The 21255-nt window shown below is 38.0% G+C and overlaps 1 protein-coding gene across 1 annotated transcript in view; it reads left to right on the top strand.

Moving 5' to 3' along the window:
* Window positions 1-6818, top strand: part of Prex2 (phosphatidylinositol-3,4,5-trisphosphate-dependent Rac exchange factor 2) — a 319598-nt gene extending 312780 nt beyond the window's left edge. Inside the window, 1 exon segment of the mRNA NM_001393795.1 lies at window positions 992-6818. Coding sequence (NP_001380724.1) covers window positions 992-1037 — 46 coding nt within the window. The 3' untranslated portion in view covers window positions 1038-6818.
* The last annotated feature ends 14437 nt before the right edge of the window (window positions 6819-21255 follow it).

Raw genomic sequence — 21255 nt, 5'->3', positions numbered from 1 at the left:
AATCCAGAGGGCTTAGCGGTCACTAGCGTTGACAGCATTTTTCTCCAGTTCTTGTGTTAACTTTTAGCTACTTAGTTCAACTTGTGTCGAGCTAATAAATTCTCCTGAGCTGTGTGTTGATGCAATATGGGCTCAAATAGCTAGGCCTAGGCTGTGAAGGAGCATGACCCAGCTTTTCCACAAGTACCATGAATTCTCTGGACCTGATGATCCTACTGACAGGTGATAGCTGGCTGGAGTCAGTCGTGAGTCCTTAGGAAAAGCCAGGTAACTAACTAAATCTTGAGATTTAGGCCTTGTGAAGCTGTACTTCCACAAGTGTGTGGTTAACTCGTTAGTAAATGTGCAAAACTTGCTGAAAAATCTGTAGATCCCCATGAGATAGAGACTACATCGCTGCAAGATAGTTATGTTTGTCAATGTGTTAATTATCATAATGACACTGCCTCTGACAACTCAGGGGAGGGATATTACCATCAGCAAAGTAAACAGATGGACTGAAGCAGAGCAACAGCTTCTAAAACAGCAGGTTCTTACCTTGTGGTTCGTGACCCCTAGGGTCAATTGACCCTTTCAAGGAGCCCCATGTCAGAATTCCTGCATAGCATATATTTAAGTTATGATTCATAACAGTGGCAAAATCATAGTTATGAAGTAACAATGACATAATTTTATAATTGGAGGTCACTACAATGTGATGAGTTGTATTACCAGGGTGCAGCATTAGAACTGTTGAGAACCACTGTAAAAAAATAACGCTGTTAAATGACCAACCTTCTAAGCATTCACAGAGAAAGAGAAGTATTCTCTAAATCATAGGACCAAAATTTTAGATCAAGCTGATTTATATGCTATTTTCTGTGGTAGAACCAATGTAGTGATGACTGATGGAGTCAAGGAATTAGTGGTGATGTATTTGTTCTACCAATAAAAATATTCAGGTAAGGGTAGTGTAGAAAGTGATTATTATACTGTCCCATTTCTTTTCTAGGTTGTATAAGCTGTGTGAGCCACCACCTCCAGTGGGAGACGAATAAGCATTCCCAGGAGCCACGAGACAGATGCTTCCAAATGCTGGCCAAGTCAACATTCTCCCCTGAAGACAAAGAATTGCATATTTAAGAAGCAAAGTTTTCCCATGGTGTAAATAACTGATGTTTGGTTTGGATATTTATACTGGAACTAGAAGTTCCTTAAGACAGTTCAGCCTCACATTCTAGATATATTAAAATTACAGATTCATATTAGCATAAAATTCACTGCTCAAATTTGTAGAAAAATATACAGAGATAAAAGATTTAACTATTTTGATTCCTTTCTCATTCGTTAATTATATTGTATTTGTTTTTAGCTTCCCCAGTGGGCAGATATAATATTGGTAGTTTCTCGTGAAGAAGTCTGTCACTAAAAATGATTGCCACACTCTGGAAACAGTCATACAAAAATGTTAAGAACAGTGTAGATGGGGAGTTACAGGTGTCCCGTCTCCCACTGGTGCCACCTAGAAGTGCACATGTGGGAGGTAGGAACATACACACCTCCCTTTCTTCTAAGGCTTCCTGGTAATGGAGAAAGCTTTGAGGTCCTGGTAAGACTTTTCTTACTCTTGTCCTATGTACTCCCTGGCCATGAAAACACTCCAGCAGGCAGGTGCTTTTCTTGATCTCTTCAGTGAGCCACGAATCCTGGGTGATGTACCATTGATGGCTGTGTATAGGGAGTTGCCAGGTTGGAGAGATGAGAGGAGCCAATGAAAATAGCAAGCCTGTTTGACAACTCAACCCTTAAAAGAGAAAGATAAACTCGCAATTGTATGAAGTCGTCCTATGAGATGTCAGACCCTTAAAATAATACACCTTCATGAGTATTTTTCTATCAAGTTATATATGTAAGATGTAAAAATAAATTTATTTGTTGTATTTCAAAGGGCCATTAGAAAAGAACCTTGATAATTTATGTATTCATTCTAAAGTATATGCAATATTTATCACTTCTGTGTTGATGTACTAACATTGTTTTGAGCACATAAATATATTAATATTGGTTTTAAATGTGTAACTTTAAAAATAATTAAAACGGCATTACTGTGATTATGATAGAGTTGTGCTTTGCTTAATGATAGGAATACATTGTGCCTTTAGACCATATTATTATTGTACAAATGTTGTTGGGTGCACTTACCCAGACTGAGATGGCTGTGGCCTCATTAGACGGTATAGCCTACGGGACCATCTCCTACAGGTTGTCAATCACTGACCCAAAGGCCACTGTGTAGCACAGTACTGTGTATAGATATGGGCTAAGCACATGAAATCCTTACTTTAACTACAGTTTTGGCAAACCGTTATTCCATTTTACTTTATAAATCTTATAATGAATTTCAGACAATCATTAAAGCTGTCTTTACTGCCAGTGATATATTGAATTTAAAAATGTGTTTCAAAGGTATGGGATATATTTATCCCATGAATTAAGATGAAAATTATTCAGCACAGAGAACTTGAGATTTTTTTAATTCAGCAAAACTGTATGTGACTAATAGAGAAACCAATATGTTTCTAAAGAAAAGCCTTAGCATTTTGAATTTAATAAATGATATGACCTGCATTTGCATATATACAACATGCACCCATAACTTTCAGGGAATTAATATTTTGCTGCCATCAGCACACAACCCTGAAGCTCTCATAGTTCAGGCTGTCCTGTCTGAAAGTCTTGAGAGTAAGGAGAGCTGACTGACTGACTGACTAGGCAGACCCTTCACACTGCTTTCCTGTTCTGTGCTCACCAGCCTCAGTAAGTTTCCATAGAGGCAAAGAAAGGGCTACATGAGGGCTACAAAGCATGCTTATATGTCCTGGGTATATTGTCTACTTTTGCATTATTTATAAATTAGTGTATATAACAGATTGCGGTTAATGTTATCTTTTGAGTTAAATATATTTGTGTGCACAGCACTTACCAACTTTAAAAGTCGGCTGGTGGTTTATGGTAATGTCCATCACTGTCAATTTCATGGTAGTGAAGTCATAGTTGACATGATTTAGTGTGTACTAAAAGGCTCCCTTTATTGCCTACTCCACGTTTCGCTATTCCTTCTTCACATGGTGGTGCAGCAGGGATGAAGCCTGGCCTTGTCTTATTACGTGCACTTCACAGTTCAGCTACAGCAGAGACTAACGGAGTGACTCGCCCAAGTTCACCTGATGAACATGGTGGGGTCAGATGATGAACATGGCGGAGTCAGAAGTTAATGTAGGAAATCCCTCTTCTTAATGATTACACTAATTTCATCTGTTAATATGAGAACCATTATAATATTAGCAATTATTTTCTGACTAAAAAGTTGGAGTTTTATGACATGTGTTGTCATTCAATTCTACAGACTATGTTGCAAAAATCAAGTGGGAATATGCAGAACACCTTTAATGTATAAGAACTATATTCTTGGCACTTCCCATTCATAATTGAAGAGGCCCCACATGTATTGCAAGCCAAGAGTAAGACATTATATAAAATTTGACTATAATTTTAAGATTGCTAACACTTAAAAGTCTACGATAGATGAATAATCAATTTTTAATTCCATAATATATACCTTCTTTTGACATTGGAATTTTAGCAGGCCTTAGACCTTTTGAACAGCCTTGCTTTAATGTCGGACTAGCCTCTGCAACTGGGGGTTACTGAGAAGCTAAGGGAAAAGCCCTGCTTACTGTTCTTACAACTTCTGTTTGTGAACATAGGCTCCTGTCTACACACTGAGAGATTTCAGATCGCATCATGGGAACTGAATCGTATTTACTATCTTAAAGATTTTTCTCATCGATTTCTAACATTACAAAATTTAATTTTGTAAAAAGTATGAAGATTTAAGGGCTGAAAGTATGTCCATTCCTTATTCTAGAGAGAAGGACAGACAGGGGATGATAGTTTCTCTTCTGGTTGACTTGGCAGGATATGTAATAATGAGTGTATGCTCTCCCCTGTAAACCAGCATCGTCATCAGCAGGCCCATGCTACTCTCTTTCATTTAACAGAAGTCTTCTACTCTTCAATCCCCTGTGTATTCATTGTCACTCTTCTTGCAGCCAGATGTTCACTTAAAAAGGAAGGTAGGGCTGGTAATGTGGCACAGTGGTTGAGCACTTGCCGAGCACACGTGAGGCCATATATTAAACCGTGCTGACTCTTCTTCAGGCCAGTGGTGGCCCACACCTCTAATCCCAGTACTTGGAGACTCAGTAGGATTGCCAGCAGTTCAAGGGCACTTTAGCTACATATGAGTGTGAGGCCAGTCTGAACTACAGTGTGAGACATGGCCTATGAAGGAAAGAAAGATACTACAGTACATGTTACTTGGGGAGGGCGCTATTTCTGGCTTTATTGATTTTAACTTTGAATAGTTCAATTCAGAAGGAAATGAAGTTGATCCCTAACTTTAACGATGAATATAATCAATAAGAAACAAATTCAAGAGGAACTATTACCCAACTTAAGCAAAAAATGTCTTGTAGCGAGCACATAGATTTTATAGGCAAGGTTATTTAAAGCAAATATGTTTCTATCTCAAACTATCAAGTATCCTTACAAAAGTCTAAACATCTGTAGTCCTGTGCATTGTGAGTCACCACATCTAAGCAGGTGGGTTTTTTTAGGCACTTGGGGTTTTATAAAATCATAATATTCAAATTTCAAAGCAATAACCTTGCTTTTTAAGTCATTTGCCCTTTTAAAAAATTTTGAAAGTAATTCTGGAAATCTACCCAGTGGGATTACAGTCAAACCACTAAAGCTATGTTTTTGACTGAATTGCTTCTAAACTTTAGGAATTTTAATTTTGAAAGTTTAATTTTGTTTTTATGTGAATGTTCCTGCAAAACTGAGGTCCAAAGACTCTTCCTTAAACAATTACAATTTCATTAGCATACATAAGTTTCAACTAAGTAAGACGAACTATACTTTTGTATATTTGACGTTTCAGGGGAGAGCCTCAGGAAAATCTTTACTCTGAAGAACAGGTGGGGGAAATGTAAGAGGCAGCTTTACCAAGAATGGCCTCATTATAGTAGCAGTTTTAAAAAATAGTCACCATTTTACTAGGTGCAGCAATTCCATGACAGTCATAATGGTTCATAGTTGGTTCTAGAATCATTTGATACTTTAATGATTTGCCATTGTCACTATTGTTAGCATTGCTGTTGCCAAGCACCACATGGCATCAGTGTGGAGGTCTATTAAAGTACAGTTAGTCTGTGTGACTCTCAGTGGCCACTTAGTAGGAGTCTGCCTCACTCAGAACAGTTTATTCTCTCCCTGGCTAGGTTTCTAAAGTCTAATGAGTTTGATAATGATATACAGATGTGTGTGTGTGTGTGTGTGTGTGTGTGTGTGTGTGCGTGTGTGTGTGTGTGTATTCTCACATAACATAAACCATTTTTTTAGTTTTATGAACATTAACTATAAACATTATGATAATTATTAAATTTTGGTGTTTTCTTCATATGAAAATGCAAGTCACGTATAGACAGACCATATGATGTCTGCTGCAGACATCAGTGCTACCTAGGCCAGAGGTGAACTTGTGGGCTGTCCTATATTCACTGAGGCTCCTCTGCTATATGTATGAGCCAGCTTGGTTTCTGATTTGTTTTTGTTTGTTATCACTGTGACAAATCATCTGAGATAATTAAGTTACAAAGAGAAAAGGCTTATTTTGGCTCAAATTGATGGAGGTTCTAGTCCACAAAGCCTGTGGTTGGACCTGTCATGAGGTAGCAACTCCCGACAGGAGAAGACAGAAGAACATAACTAGTGTGCTCATTAGCCAAATCACAAAGGTGATTAAGAGACTTTAGCCCCACAGTGTTTCAAAGGCAGCCTTCAACAGACATAGGAACTATCCATTGGCCTCCATCTTCCAGATGTTTCACCACCTCTCAATAGCACTACAGAGGGGATCAAGCTCTTAATACAGGACCTTTGGGAGACATGCCGGAATCCAAACTAAATATCTAGTCAATCTCAAATCTGCTTTTCTGGTTTACCATTAAGAATTATAATGGACTTAATTGCTGAATTTGTAAATGATAGTTGCTAGAAATACTGGTAATACCAGAAATCACAAAAATTGGGTAATTAATTTTAGGCACAGATAATGGTTTGTTTCATTCATATTCAACAAACATTTTGAAATTCACTTAATAAGGCCCAACCAGAATTTAGTGTATTGGATATATTTCATTAAAAAAAATCATCATAGGGTCACTTATATCTTTTACTTTAAAATTGTATTATTCATAAGGTAAATATATTCTAATACCATTTGTGTATTGTATACTATATGGTCAAGAATACTAAGTTGTTGTCATATTTAGAAAGCATACACTTGAATTTAAATATCTAATGCCTCAAGCAAATCTACTAATTTCAGAAGAATATATATTTTTGTAACTGCAAGAATATGAGTAGATCAGCTTTTGCTTAAAATATTTTTGTAAGCACTCATTTACATAATACTCATTTTTAATAGTAAAATTGATTCTGTAGAAGTAACTGTTTTGACTATGTCTATATTTAATATGATATAATATCCAAAATTCAATGATAAATTTCATCTAAATGTATTGTTAGCCCTTTTTCCTTTGTAAAATAGTCATGTAACATAGTTTCAGTCATTCCATATTTGTGTATGGTTAAATTTGTTAAAGTTCATTATGTATTTTGTATCATTCGTTTTATCCCACATAAAAGTTTGGAAAAGTAATGTTATCTGATAAATGTCAAAAATAATAAAGTGAATTATAGAGTGAGCTTAAGTTTGTCTAATTCCTATTAAATTCTTACATGTTTGGAAAGCAGAAAAATATGAAACTGCAACATTCACCTTTTAAAAATTCACAAGCTCAGGAGGAGAAACGTGGTCTATGTATGACACAGATTGACTGTGGTAACTTCTGAGGAGGGGACAGAAAAAGACGTTCAATACGGCTCACAATCTAGGAAAGCTCTATTAGAAACGAGGTTTTGTGGGGTCTCTCCTCAATCTCTCAAGCCTGTCTCTCAAGGTTTCCATTCTTAATATGCATGAACTGTGGTCATTGTAGTTGCTTAGGGTGCTACAAATGCAGCAATACTTAAAATCACTTAAGGAGATTTATTTAGTACACAAGATAAGGAGCTATCTATTAACAAAAGACATCCACAATATCCACAATAATGTAAAGCCAACAATGAAGCAATAAGAAACTTGTACTGTTCACATTCAAGGAACTTAGATTCAATTAACATCAGTGTGTGGACTGCCTATAGGCCAAGTACCCACTTTTTACTGAGGTAGACATTAATAGAGAGACACACAAATCTCTATTGACCTTAGAGAGTTTTCCACCTTGGGAGGGGAAAGATTGATATCAAAAAATTTGAAGAGAGGCAGTGAGGTTAAAAAAAAAAGTGGTGAATTTGTAGAATGAATGAGAGTAGCACCTGTCACTGGTTTTGTGGGATAGAAAGTGGTTGAGACTGGACAGGATAAATGTTTGTGGATGTGAATTGAAACAGGTATAGATAGAGATTTAATTTAGCTCTGGACACTTGAGTATGCCTGCCATGTTAAAACTTCTAAACAGGGCCAGGGCATTGTGAGTTGAGTAGCTGAGATATATAGTTGATGACTGATGTGAAATTATGAATTCCAAGTGGTGAGTTTGAAAAGTGTACATACTGCTGATTGTGTTGGCCAGCTCAGAGATGTCAAGATCAAATTAATTGGAGGGAAAAATCAATAACTGGATTTTTATTGTTTGGACATTGCTAGTGGACACCACAATAGCCCATTTAATATAGCTTTAAGAATGAGAAAATAGAAGCAGCAAACATAAGCTATTTGTTTTGGAACAAGGATTTCAAACATCTATGTTCCAGAAGAGTGGTATTAACATGATCTTTCCCCACCTTGCCCCTTCTCCTTTCTCCATTCACACTCATGTGCACACACACACACACACACAAACACACACACACACACACATGCACACACACGCCTACCCCACCCCCCTACCTTTATGGGTATATTTTGGTAATAAGTTTAAGAAACAGAATTGCTGTAGCATTGGAGCATGCCTGAAATCTGAGTGCTGGGACATGACAGGAATACAATGTGGTCAAGGTCAGCCTGGATTCCATAGTGGGTTCAAACCCAGTCCAGGAGACATTCTCTCAGAAACACAAGAGAAAATAAGAAAACAAAAGAACTGTAAAGTAAAACATGTGTTTTTTAAGAAGAAAGGAGAAAGGAAGAAAGGGAGACAAAGAGCAAGTCAAACAGATTTCCTTACAACCCCAAACATTCCCTTAACAGTCTAGAGGATGAACAGCAACTGCAGCTGGCAAAAATTCTTTATGCTGTGTTACCTATAATAGAAGACATGGAAGAGTTGTTCATTGTTCCTTGGAATACAAATATTTATTAAAACATAACATGGAGAAATAAATTAGAAACTTCATACATTGAAAGGGAAAGTAGTGGGCAGAGGGGCATTGTGCATCATCCCCTGAAATCTGTTGTCTAGCTCTGGGCTTGCTCTTCAGACATAAAGAGCCTTACAGGCTTGAAGAATGTCCTGCTCCCCTGTGGAAACCTTTGGAACTCTACTCCACAATCCCATCTCAGTTTGGTCCTCCCAAGACATAGGCAGAGATGAGTATTGATTGGTCTCCTGAATACCACTGTCTAGCTCTGGACTCACTCTTTGCTCCCAAGGAGTCTTGTGGGACCCTAAGAGTATCCTGCTTCCCCATGCGGAGCTGCAGAGACCCTAAGAACTCCAAGCTTGGAACATCAGCCCACCAATCCCTTGCTAGTGGGGACTACCTGAGGCACAGCCAGCAGAGTTGGATATTCCATTGTCTGATCTATGGCTCTCCCCAACTGGTGAGAAATCCTGATGCCATAAGGATCATCCAGCCAACAGCAGGGAAAACTAGATGACTAAAGGACAGCATAAGATTTCACCTCACACCAGTGAGAATGGCTAAGATAAAAACTCAGGTGACAGCAAATGCTGGCGAGGATGCGGAGAAAGAGGAACACTCCTCCATTGTTGGTGGGGTTGCAGACTGGTACAACCATTCTGGAAATCAGTCTGGAGGTTCCTCAGAAAATTGGACATTGAACTGCCTGAGGATCCAGCTATATCTCTCTTGGGCATATACCCAAAATATGCCCCAACATATAAAAAAGACACGTGCTCCACTATGTTCATCACAGCCTTATTTATAATAGCCAGAAGCTAGAAAGAACCCAGATGCACTTCAACAGAGGAATGGATACAGAAAATGTGGTACATCTACACAATGGAATATTACTCAGCTATCAAAAACAACGACTTTATGAAATTCGTAGGCAAATGGATGGAACTGGAAAACATCATCCTGAGTGAGCTAACCCAATCACAGAAAGACATACATGGTATGCACTCATTGATAAGTGGCTATTAGCCCAAATGCTTGAATTACCCTAGATTCCTAGAACAAATGAAACTCAAGACAGATGATCAAAATGTGAATGCATCACTCCTTCTCTAAAAGGGGAACAAAAATACCCTTGGCAGGGAAGAGAGAGGCAAAGATTAAAACAGAGACTGAAGGAACACCCATTCAGAGCCTGCCCCACATGTGACCCATACATATACAGCCATCCAATTAGACAAGATGGATGAAGCAAAGAAGGGCAGGCTGACAGGAACCGGATGTAGATCTCTCCTGAGAGACACAGCCAGAATACAGCAAATACAGAGGCGAATGCCAGCAGCAAACCACTGAACTGAGAATAGGACCCCCGTTGAAGGAATCAGAGAAAGAACTGGAAGAGCTTGAAGGGGCTCGAGACCCCTTATGAACAACAATGCCAAGCAACCAGAGCTTCCAGGGACTAAGCCACTACCTAAAGACTATACATGGACTGACCCTGGACTCTGACCTAATAGGAAGCAATGAATATCCTAATAAGAGCACCAGTGAAAGGGGAAGCCATGGGTCCTGCTAAGACTGAACCCCCAGTGAACTAGATTGTTGGGGGGAGGGCGGCAATGGGGGGAGGATGGGGAGGGGAACACCCATAAAGAAAAGGAGGGGGATGGATTAGGGGGATGTTTGCCCGGAAACCGGGAAAGGGAATAACACTCAAAATGTAAATAAGAAATACTCAAGTTAATAATAATAATAATAATAATAATAATAATAATAATAATAATAACAACAATAGTAATAATAATAATAATAATAATAAGAAGAAGAAGAAGAAGAAGAAGAAGAAGAATGCAGCCAACAAGAGCCAGGACAATATGGAACCACCAAAGCCCAGCTATCCTGCTATAGCAAACTTAGTATATCTTAATGAAAATGAAGCACAACAAGATGATCTTAAATTCAATCTTATAAAGATTGTAGAGGCCTATAAAGAGGAAATTTTAAAAATCCCTTAAGAAAATATAGGAAAATACACCCAAGAAGGTAGAGGCATTTAAAAAGGAGGCAAATAAAAATAAAGAAAGTGGAATAAAAATATGGCAATATAATTGAACAGCTAAAGGATATGAATAATATCGTCCAAGACTTGAAAAGGCAAATAGAAACAATAGAGAAAACATGATCTGAGGCAATCCTGATATGGAAACCCTAGGAATGAGAAGAGGAACTACAGGTGTAAGTTTCACCAATAGAATACAGAATACAGAAAAAAGAGAGAATCTCAGATGTAGAAGATACAATAGAAGAAATCAATATATCAGTCAAAGAAAGTCCAAAATCCAAAAGGTTCCTGATTAAAAACATCAGGAAATTTGGAACACTGAAAAGACTAGACAAGAATAATAGGCATAGAAAAAGGAAGAGAATCCCAGCTCAAAGGCCCAGAAAACATCTTCAACAAAATTATAGAAAAAAATTCCCTAACTTTAAGAAAAAATATTCCTATAAATGTACAAGAAGTTTACACAACACCAAAGAGATTGGACCAGAAAAGAAAATCCTCCTACCACATAGTAATCAAGACACTAAATATACAGAACAAAGAAGGGATTTGAATAGCAGCAAGAGAAAAAGGCCAAATAACATCTAAAGGCAGACCTATCAGAATTATATCCTATTTCTCATCTGAGTCTCTAAAAGCTACACAGGCCTAGGCAGAGGTCTTTCAGAATGTAAGAGACCACAGATGTCAGTCTAGACTACTATACCCAGCAAAACTTTCAATCACCATAGAGAAATCAGGATATTCCATGAAAGCAGCAAATTTAAACAATACCTTTCCACTAGCCCATCCTTATGCAAGATACTAGAAGGAAGGTAACAAACCAATAAGGCTAACCACACCCAAGAAAACACAAGAAATAATTTTGCATCATTGAATCTAATAGAAGAGAAGCACACACATGCACACGCACAGGCACATACAAATCCAACACCAACACCAAAGTAACAGGAAGTAACAGTCATTGGTCTTTAAAACATCAGTGGACTCAATTCCCAAATAAAAAGACACAGAAAAGCATAATAAATGCATAAACAGAAGCCATCATTCTGCTGAATACAAGAAACACATCTTAGCAAAAAAGATAAACATTATCTCCTAGTAAAGGGCTGGAAAAAGCAAATGGTCCTAAGAAACAAGCTGGAATGCCTATTCTAATATTTAATACTATAGAGTTTAAACTGAATATATTCAAAAGAGACAGGAAAAGACACCTTGAACTCATCAAAGGAAAAATCTACCAAGATGATGTTAAAGTTCCTAACATCCATGCCCCAAATGCAAGGGGACCCACATTCATAAGAAACATTACTAAAGCCTAAATCACACACTGAACCCCATACATTAATAGTGGGAAATTTCAACACCCATTCTCACCAATAGACAGGCCGTGAAGAGAGAAACTAAACAGAGAAATAATGAAGCTAACAGAGATTATGATTCAAATGGACCTAACAGATATTGATAGAACACTGGACCAAACACAAGAGAATGTATATTCAGCACCACACAGAACCTTTTCCAAACTGATTATAGTCAATCACAAAGCAAGCCTTGAAAGATATAAGAAAATTGAAACAATGGAAAGCCTAAACACTGATGAAAACTAAACAACTTTCTACTCAATGATCACTGGGACAGGGAAGAAATAAAGAAAGTAAAGTCTTTCTAGAATACAGTGAAAATGAGGGCACAATAAATCCAAATTTATGGGACACAATAGAACAGTGCTAAGAGAAAAGTTGATAGCACTAAGTGTCTCCATAAAGAAATTGCAGAGTTTTCACACTAACTAATTAAAAGTATACCTGAAAGCTCTAGAAAAAAGAAAGAAGCAAACGCACACAGGAAATAATCAAACTCAGGACTGAGATCAATCAATTAGAAACAAAGATAACAATACTAAGAATCAACCAAACCAAGCTGGTTCTTTGAGGAAATCCACAAGATGGACAAACACTTAGCCCAACTAAAAGGCAGAGAATCAGTATCCAAATTGACAAAATCAGAAATGAAAAGGGAGACATAACAATAGACAGTGGCTAGATACAAAATTAAGTCAAATAAATTGGTAGTGTTCCTCTATACAAACAATAAACTGACTGAAAAAGAAGTTAGGGAGATCATACCCTTCACAGTAGCCACATCAAGCAAGAGAAAGACCTGTATGACAAGAACTTCAAATCAATGAAGAAAGAAATTGAAGAAGATATGAGATGATGGAAAAATATCCCATTCTAATGGACCAGTAATATTAACATAAAAAATGGCCATCTTACCAAAGGCAATCTACAGATTTAGTATAATCCCCATCAAAATTCCAAAACAATTATTTACAGATCCTGAAATAACAATTATCAATTTCATATGTAAAAGCAAAAATCCAGGATAGCCCGAACAATCCTGAACAACAAAAGAACCTCTGAATGTATCACTATCCCTGATTTCATAGCAGTCTTCTTTGTAGTCCTCAGAAAGTGGAAATAACCCAGATATCCCTCAACTGAAGAATGGACAAAGAAAATGTACATTTACACAATGGAATACTATTCATCCACTAAAAACAAGGGCATCATCAATTTCACAGGCAAATGGATAGAACTAGAAAATATCCTAAGTGACGTAGCCCACACCTGAAAGGACATATATGTTATGTACTCACTTATAAGTGGTTATTAGCCATAAAATACAGAATAACCACACTATAAACAACAGACTGAAAGAAGCCCAATAACAAGGAGGATTCAAGGGAGGATGGTTGAATCTTTCTGAGAAGGGAAAACAAAATAGATATTGGAAGTTAATGGAAGAGGATGAAAGAGGGGATGGGGGTGGGAGCAGATGTAGGGTGGGGTAAAATGTAGAGAAAGCAGTGGATAGAGAAGAGAAATCCTCGATGTGTGTGGGAGGAGGGGGGACAACCTCTAGGACATACTAGAGACCTGGGATGGGTGGCTGTCCCAGGGTGTATATGGGGGCAACTCTACCTGAGAATCTCAGCAGTGTGGGGTATGGATCCTATAGTGGACACTTCCTTTAGCCAGGCAGGACTCCCAGTGGAGGGATAAGGAGAATAACCCAGCCATAAAACCTTCAACCCCAAATGGGTCTTTCCAACAAGGAGTTCATGGACAAAGATAGAGCAGAGACAGAAGGTATAGCCAACCAATGAGTGCCCAAATTGATATCCATCTCCAATAGCAAGAACCAATCCCTGGCTCTATTCATGATACTCTGTTATGCTTGCAGACAGGAACCTAGCATAACTGTCCTCTGAGAGACTCTACCCAGTTGCCAATGGAAAGAGATGCAGTGACAAACGGCCAATGATTAGTTGGAGCTTGAGGGTTTTATTAGTTAGGAGAAGGATTGAAGAACTAAAGAGGGACTATACAGGAAGACCAACAGAGTCAGATAACCTGGACCCTTGGGGGTTCCTAGAGCCTGAATCAGCAACCAAAGACTGATCATGGGCTGGACCTAGGCCCTGGCAAAAATGTATGAGCAGCTTGGTCTTCATGAGTCCTCCTCAACAACTGGAGCAAGGGTCACCTAGCTCTGCAATGACTTGATATGTGAGGTGTAGGGGAGAGGAGTAGTGGAGTGGGGACTAGCACTCAGAGTGGGACTACCCTTCACCAAGGAAAAGAGGAGGGTGGAAATGTGGGGAGCATGAAGGCGTACTTGGAGAAAAGGGGGACTGATACTGGGTTATAAATTGAGTAGGAAGCACTCATTGGTTGGCTGTATCTTCTGTCCCTGCTCTATCTTTGTCCATGAACTTTCTGCTAACATTAAAGACATTTGCTCAATGCAGGTTCTCTAGCCTGCCATTGGCCGGCCATTTAAAAATGAATTGAATGTGGTGACAAACTTCTCAGTGATTTATTAAAACCAGACTGGCTATCAAAATATGAACCCCAGGAAGTCAGAATGTCCTATCTGAGGTCATTAAGATTTCTTTGCAACAGTAATTTCCAGATTTAAAGAAGGACCCCATTCAGTATTGATGCAAATAAAGTTCATAGGAGGAAGTCTCAGTTTCAGACAGTGGAAACACTGCAAGTCATGCACTTCACAGTCTTATCCTTGACTCACCGCATTGCTCTCAGTACAAGTCTGTGAACTCCTTGTCAGAAGAATGATGAAATATGTCATTTGGGAGCCATGGGTTCCAAGTAAAGGCAGCCATCACCACATGATATAATAGAGTGTTCTACTGAGGACACTTTAATTCTGAGAGATGTCGACAGGGTGTAAATAATAGCCACAGAATGACTAAAGGCTATGAGATGGATTTCCAGGACACACCAGGGCTGCTAAGAACTGCCGCTGCCCATATCTTGCCTCCCTGTTGAAAATGTTTGCCAAGAGGTTAAATATATGAGGACACATTTCCTGGCTTTAGCAACACAGGACCTAGAAGCTGGAGGCACACAGTGTGGAAAGAATAGCTTGAAAGAAGACAAGGTTTGGTATGGTGCTTAAAATATGTGGAAGAGTTGTATAAAATATTAGTTGAAAACCTCGCTAAGGTAGTTTTCTCTATTCTTTTATTGAGATGAGATTCCCAGCATGAATGTTTTAAAGCATAAAACTCAGTGGCATTTAATACATTCACAGAGTTCCCTCATCATTGTTCTTATCTAGTTTCCCCAAACTCACCTCCCCCTGAAAGGGGCTATATCTTGTGCTTTGTTGTTAAATTTATTTGAAGACAATTGTGCATTCACACTTTTACTAAAAGCATTAGGGCACTTCTAAGAAGGAGGGATAGTCATTTCCTCCAGTGGAAATAATGGAGCAATTAAATATAGGCACAAAAATGAACTTTTAGATGGTGCACCTGACACAAAAATCATCTCAGTATGGACAGTTCATTTAGATTAAAAGCTAAAACTTTCGGGAAAAAATCATAAGAGAAATTTTGCAAGAGTTTTGGCCAATTTTTACAGTTGATACAAAAGACATACTCTATAAAAAAAAAAAAGACAACAGAAGCTAATCAACGGTACTGGATCCTAAATTTGCATATTTTGTTATTTTAAAACCCTTGTGAAAACAACGGAAAAACAAGGCACAAGGTGGGAAGGAATAGCTGTAAACTGCTGATAGAGAAAATAGCTAATGGGGTCCTTAGACTACGTAAAGATATGGGAAATGTTGCAGCAGCTTGTAACTGAAGATCCCATTTGTACGGTCCTCTTTGACTGACAGCATTCTGGCCGGGAGAACGTGGATCGGATGAGGGAATCAAGAGGGTGCGGCCATGTGGAAGGAATGAAGTGTTCCTCACGGCGATTCTCATAACCCTACACGGCACCATCCATACTGTGCCTGCAGAAGTGCGCCCTGTAGAGAAGGCATGAGTGTACTGAAGCTCTCTGCTAACTCCCGTAGCTGCGCGTGAAGCTACAACTGTCTCAAAACAATCTCATAAAAACACAGTGTAGAGTTGGAGGTCTGGCTCAGTAGTAGAACATGGTTAGCACACGCATAGAGTTAACATGCGTAAGATAATGAGTGTAAAAAGCCTCTCAAAATTGTCATTTTAAAGACAGATTTTTTTCTAAATATGGGAGTAACTCTAAAGATAAATACACCATTTTGAGAGTGGATACAATAAACTAAGCAACGTGTTTGCTTTTCAAACTTTCTTTTTGCTTAGTAGCATTCATACATTCTGAGAGTCCTTTACTCACATTGACTCACTATATCAAAGACTTGGTCATAGGGGACCCTCTTGAGTCCCAGGAAACTCATCTTTCAGACAGGCCCAGGCACATCCACATAATATCCTAGTTAAAAATCCCAATCCTGAGCTGAATAGCAATGTGACATGGAGAAGTTAGTTCCTTCTCCTCTAATTTCCTGAGCTGTAAAATTACACTAATAATCCACTTACTTTGTGGAGCTATAATGAGCATTAAATAAGATCATTGAGACAAAAATTTAGCACTAAGTCGGGCAGCTGGATGTATCATATAGTGTTCATGAGATAATACAGAACTAAATGTTATCGAGAGGCTGAAGAAAATTAGAAGTAAAAGGACCTCCTTTCCAGATACATTTTCTTCAGGTGAATTCTGTAAGACATTTGGAGGCTTCTGTTTGGAAGCATGAGATACCATGGGAAGAAGCTGTAGGTTATCTTGGAGGCAGGTAAACCTTTGCAATCTAGGCCACAGAACAAGTGAAAGTATCAAGTTGGTTACAGTCACGACCGTTCGAGCGATTGAAGGAAACCAAACAGTGTTTCTTAGGATTATCAGAACAAGTTCATCAAAATCCCTTGAAGGATCACTCTTGAGGATTTTGTTTCATATGCTTTCCAGATATGCTGATGTGGACTTTTTAAAAATTATTCTAGAGTTTGTGAATTGCTTATGTCAAGCATAAAATTCTTATTAGAATTCTGAAAAGAAAATATCTGGGAAGATAGGGATGGAAATGTTTTGACAAAGATTTACTAGATAAATTAACAAAAGGTATCCGTCTGCATGGCGTGAAGAACTGAGTTATAGGAGAAGACTTGGGATGTTGCAAAGTAGCTTAGTTGGTCCTGTAATAAGGGAGACAGAATTAATTGTAAGTAAACCATGGATCTGTGGCTGCATGTGAATTTGCCATGATTAAACTAGCCATGAGTTCTAAGGAAAAGATACTCTGGATTTTAAGTAAAAATCGGGAAGTAAAGCACCAGGAAGTGTATTAGCCCCAGTGGAACATTGGTGAGAGACACCCCAAATTAGAATTCTGTTGAGCAGAAGGACAGTACCTGGAGGTACTACATTTAACCAAAAGGAAAATCTAAATGAAATGCAGAATAAGTTGAAGTGACGGGGAGGAGGGATGATGAATGCTGTCAACTCCATAGTTGAGGAAGTAAAGTCCAAAGGGGGGATTATCAGAGTGTTGCCAGGTGAAGAAGAGGGCCATACAAATGGAATTGTCCAGTCCCAACCTGCTGCATCCTTTCCCAGATCCTTACAAAGTCTAAATTATTAACTAGATCATTAAGTGGACTGCGAAGGAAAATGATATTACCCCTGAACTACTTACTCACTTTACTCATCTAGGCACTATAAGGATGGATTATTTTTCATTTAAGTTGCAAATTTTTAAATTTTAAGATAAAGTGCTTTTATTTTTAGTTTCCATTGTGCATACTTATTGTATGTAACATTTCGTTACATAGGACAATTTCACACAGGAATAAATTGAAGAAAGCCTTGTTTCTATGAAGAGATAAACAAGGTGAACAAACTTAGCCAAACAAACAAAAAGGAGAGAGAGAGAGAGAGAGAGAGAGAGAGAGAGAGAGAGACACCACATTAATGAAATAGAGAGTAAAGGGGGAGTCATTTCCACACACACCAGTGAAATTTGGTAAAGCCTTAAGACATGTCTTAAAAAATATTGAAGTAAATAGGAAAATCTAGATGAAATGGAAAATTCTAAGACCTACCAAAATTAACCCAAGAGAAGATAAACAATTTGAAGAGATTGATAACAAGCAAGAAGACTGTAGAAATAAAAACTCTTCCAACTAAAAAAAGTCTGGACCCAGATGGACTCTCTGCTCAACCGGAATTTAAAGAGGAAGTAAAAAAAATTCCATAAAATAGGAAAGGTTGCTTCAAAGTACTTTTCACAAAACTCATATCATCTTAATATCTAAATAAGATGATAGAACAGAATATCATAGACCAATCTCTATAATGAATTTGCATGCAGAAATTCTCTATAAATTATTGTAAATCAAACTCAAGAACACATCTCAATCATCATTATCAAGATCCAGTTAACTCCTTCCACAGAAACAGAGATGTTTCAGCATGTAAAAGTCTATAAATGCAATATATCATATAAATGAACTCAAGAACAGAAGTCACATGATCATCTCAACAGATGACGAAATGGCCTTCAACCAAAGCTACATCCTTTCTCGGTAAAGGTCTTGAAGATAATAGCAGTGACATACCTCAACACGATCAGGATTGTATACTGCAGCCTGTGGTCAACAGCGTGCCAAGTGGGGGAGAATAGCATATTTCCACTAACATTCAGAAGAAGATGGCGAATCTACTTCCTCCACTGTTATTCTAGATAGTAGCTGGTTATTGCTATTAAGGCAATAAAGAGAGGTAAAATGATATAACTAGAAAGGAATAAAAGTGTTATTATTTGCAGATAAAATGATCCTATATAAAAATATCTTAAAGATTACACCAGAAAACTTAGAGCTAATAAATATTTTTAGCCAAGTGGCAGTATATAAAAGTGACACAAAAATCAGCCAGTTTTTGTGTATACAAATGATAAACACATTGAGAAAGAAATCATGAAAATTATCCAAATCACAGTGGCATCAAAATTACTTAAATAAAATACCTTGGAATAAAACCATTCAAGGAATAATAGAAATCCTTCTCATGCCCATGGTTGGAAGGAAACACGGAAAGAGGCTACGTTTCCTCATGTATTCTATAGGGTCTCACCATTAAGTTTCTAATGATGTTCTTCATAAAAGTAGAAAACAGTTTTAAAATTCATATGAAAAGTGAAAGTCCCCAGATACACAAAGCAATGCTTAGCAAGAACAATACTGATTGTATCACCATATTTGATTTCAAATTAAACTCCAGAGCCATAATACCATGTGCCAGCATGCTACTGGCACAAAAATAGAAGTGCAAAATCATTTGATGAAATAAAAGACCCAGATCTAAGCAGCTACCGCCATCTGGTTTTTGGTACAGATACCAGAAATATTCATTAAAGACAGCCTTTTCAACCAATTCTGCCAGAAAAATTGGATAGCTACAGCAGACACAATGAGCTTTGATCCCTGTGTCTTATATTTTACAAAAGAGCCTTCTTTTCAAAACTTCACAACATATTGTCCTACTAGAGTGTGTCTAGAACCCAGAATTTGCTACAGCATTGAATAATAGAAAAAAACCAAAGTATGACTGGCTTTCACAACCCAAATGGTATTGCTTGTTTTAGATTGCATTTATTTTTATTTTATGGATATAGGTGTTTTGCCTGCATGTATCTATATTCCATATGCACTCATGGCTTGTAGAGTGTAGAAGAGGGTGTTAGGTACTCTTGGGCTGCGAGTGATCCTATGAGAGTTGGGCTAGAAACTAGGTTTTTTAGAAAAGCAGGCCTTACTGTTTACCACTTAAGCATCTTTTCGGTACCAAAGGTGTAGTCCACTGGATAAATGAGACCTCGTGGGTAAAATGATGCCGCTGGAATCTCTCTTCCTCACTTTGCTTGTCCCTACCCAGCAGCTCTTCCTCAGTGACAGCAAATGGGCTAGCTGTATTGCTAAATTCAGAGATCTCACTTCAACTCCAAGAGTGGGTAACATCTCTGAGATTTCTCCCCAAATTAAATGCATGAAGTGCTTGCAGTTGGTCTAGCCTGAGTCACATTGCCTAAAGCACTTTGAGACCAAGCAGAATAGAATTGGCTGGATCCAAGCTGCACTCTTTGCCTCTCAATTAAGGGAGGAACTGTCAGAGATGGGCAAATAGAAAATTAAGGTTTACTGGAAGCAGGGATGATTGTGGACAGGCTTAAACATGATGGCTTGGGAGAGAAGCATTCAGGGATCCTGTGTCAGCCTTAAATACGACAATGCCTTGCATTGATGTGCCAGTCAGTCATGGGAGATTAAGTCTATTAACTACCTGGTCTCTTACCAACTCACAGTTATCTTTAGAAAGATCTGTGGTGGAAAAGGCAAGCTGCTGTAGACTATAAAGTGAACAGAGAAGAAACGGGCAGTGTTATTTTTACTATAAAGTTACTGGGAAAGAAGAAGCCTGCAGCTATAATCTGGGCAGCAAGAGTAAGAAAGGCCTTTTTTTTCCAGTTCAGTATAAGATTTATTTATTTACTAAAAATGAAAATAATGATTTCCAGGTGATTTTTCTATGTAACTATTAGGCAAAATTATTTTTATATTGGAGACACTTAAATATTCTTTTCTTGAGTTTCTTTTTCTGACTATTGCCCTTGACCTTAGAAATACATCGTTCAACTATAGTTTTCTTCAGTGTCCTTTGTGTCTATTTCTGTAGACATGTATATATGTATACAGTTTTGAATGTCTACTCTAAATTGGAGATCCCAGTTGAAAGATGCATCGTGTCATTCTGGGAAAATGGCATTTACAGGAGTCTGTTATGCAAAGTTTTCATGCTCCTATAAGTCCTGAAGAACATTGCTATAGGCCTAGTCTGTGGGTTTCCTTGGGACTCTATGATATAGTTCAGACATATTTGGAGTGCATTTGACCACTGTGACTTCATTGCTCAGCCAGAGAATGAAAGTGAAAGGCTGTGATTTTTTTTTCTTATCAAAGACTATCTCCTCAAAGATAGTGATGTAAACTGAGTGGTTTATGCCTGGTGTCTGACCAGCAGGTGGGGCTGGGTTGCAGGGAGACTGAGTTTGCCTTCTGGGAAGAGGCAGCATAAAATGTGATCTGATACATCTTTTAAACCGACACTTATATTGTCAACAGTTAAGATAGACAGTGAGTCAGTCCAGCACTTTGAAGACAGAGTTCTGATTACAACCCCTACTGCTATTTCTCATGAAAACCACAGTAAATATCATGTTGAATCACATCTGTTTTCAAAGTCAGAGTTATCACTATGTTAAATAAAGAGACAGCAGAGCACTGTAGAGCAGAGAGAGGT

The sequence above is a fragment of the Rattus norvegicus genome, chromosome 5 (assembly GCF_021556685.1).
Source record: "Rattus norvegicus strain SHRSP/BbbUtx chromosome 5, alternate assembly SHRSP_T2T, whole genome shotgun sequence".
Lineage (NCBI taxonomy): Eukaryota > Metazoa > Chordata > Mammalia > Rodentia > Muridae > Rattus > Rattus norvegicus.
This window is presented reverse-complemented; position numbering and strand designations above follow the sequence as displayed.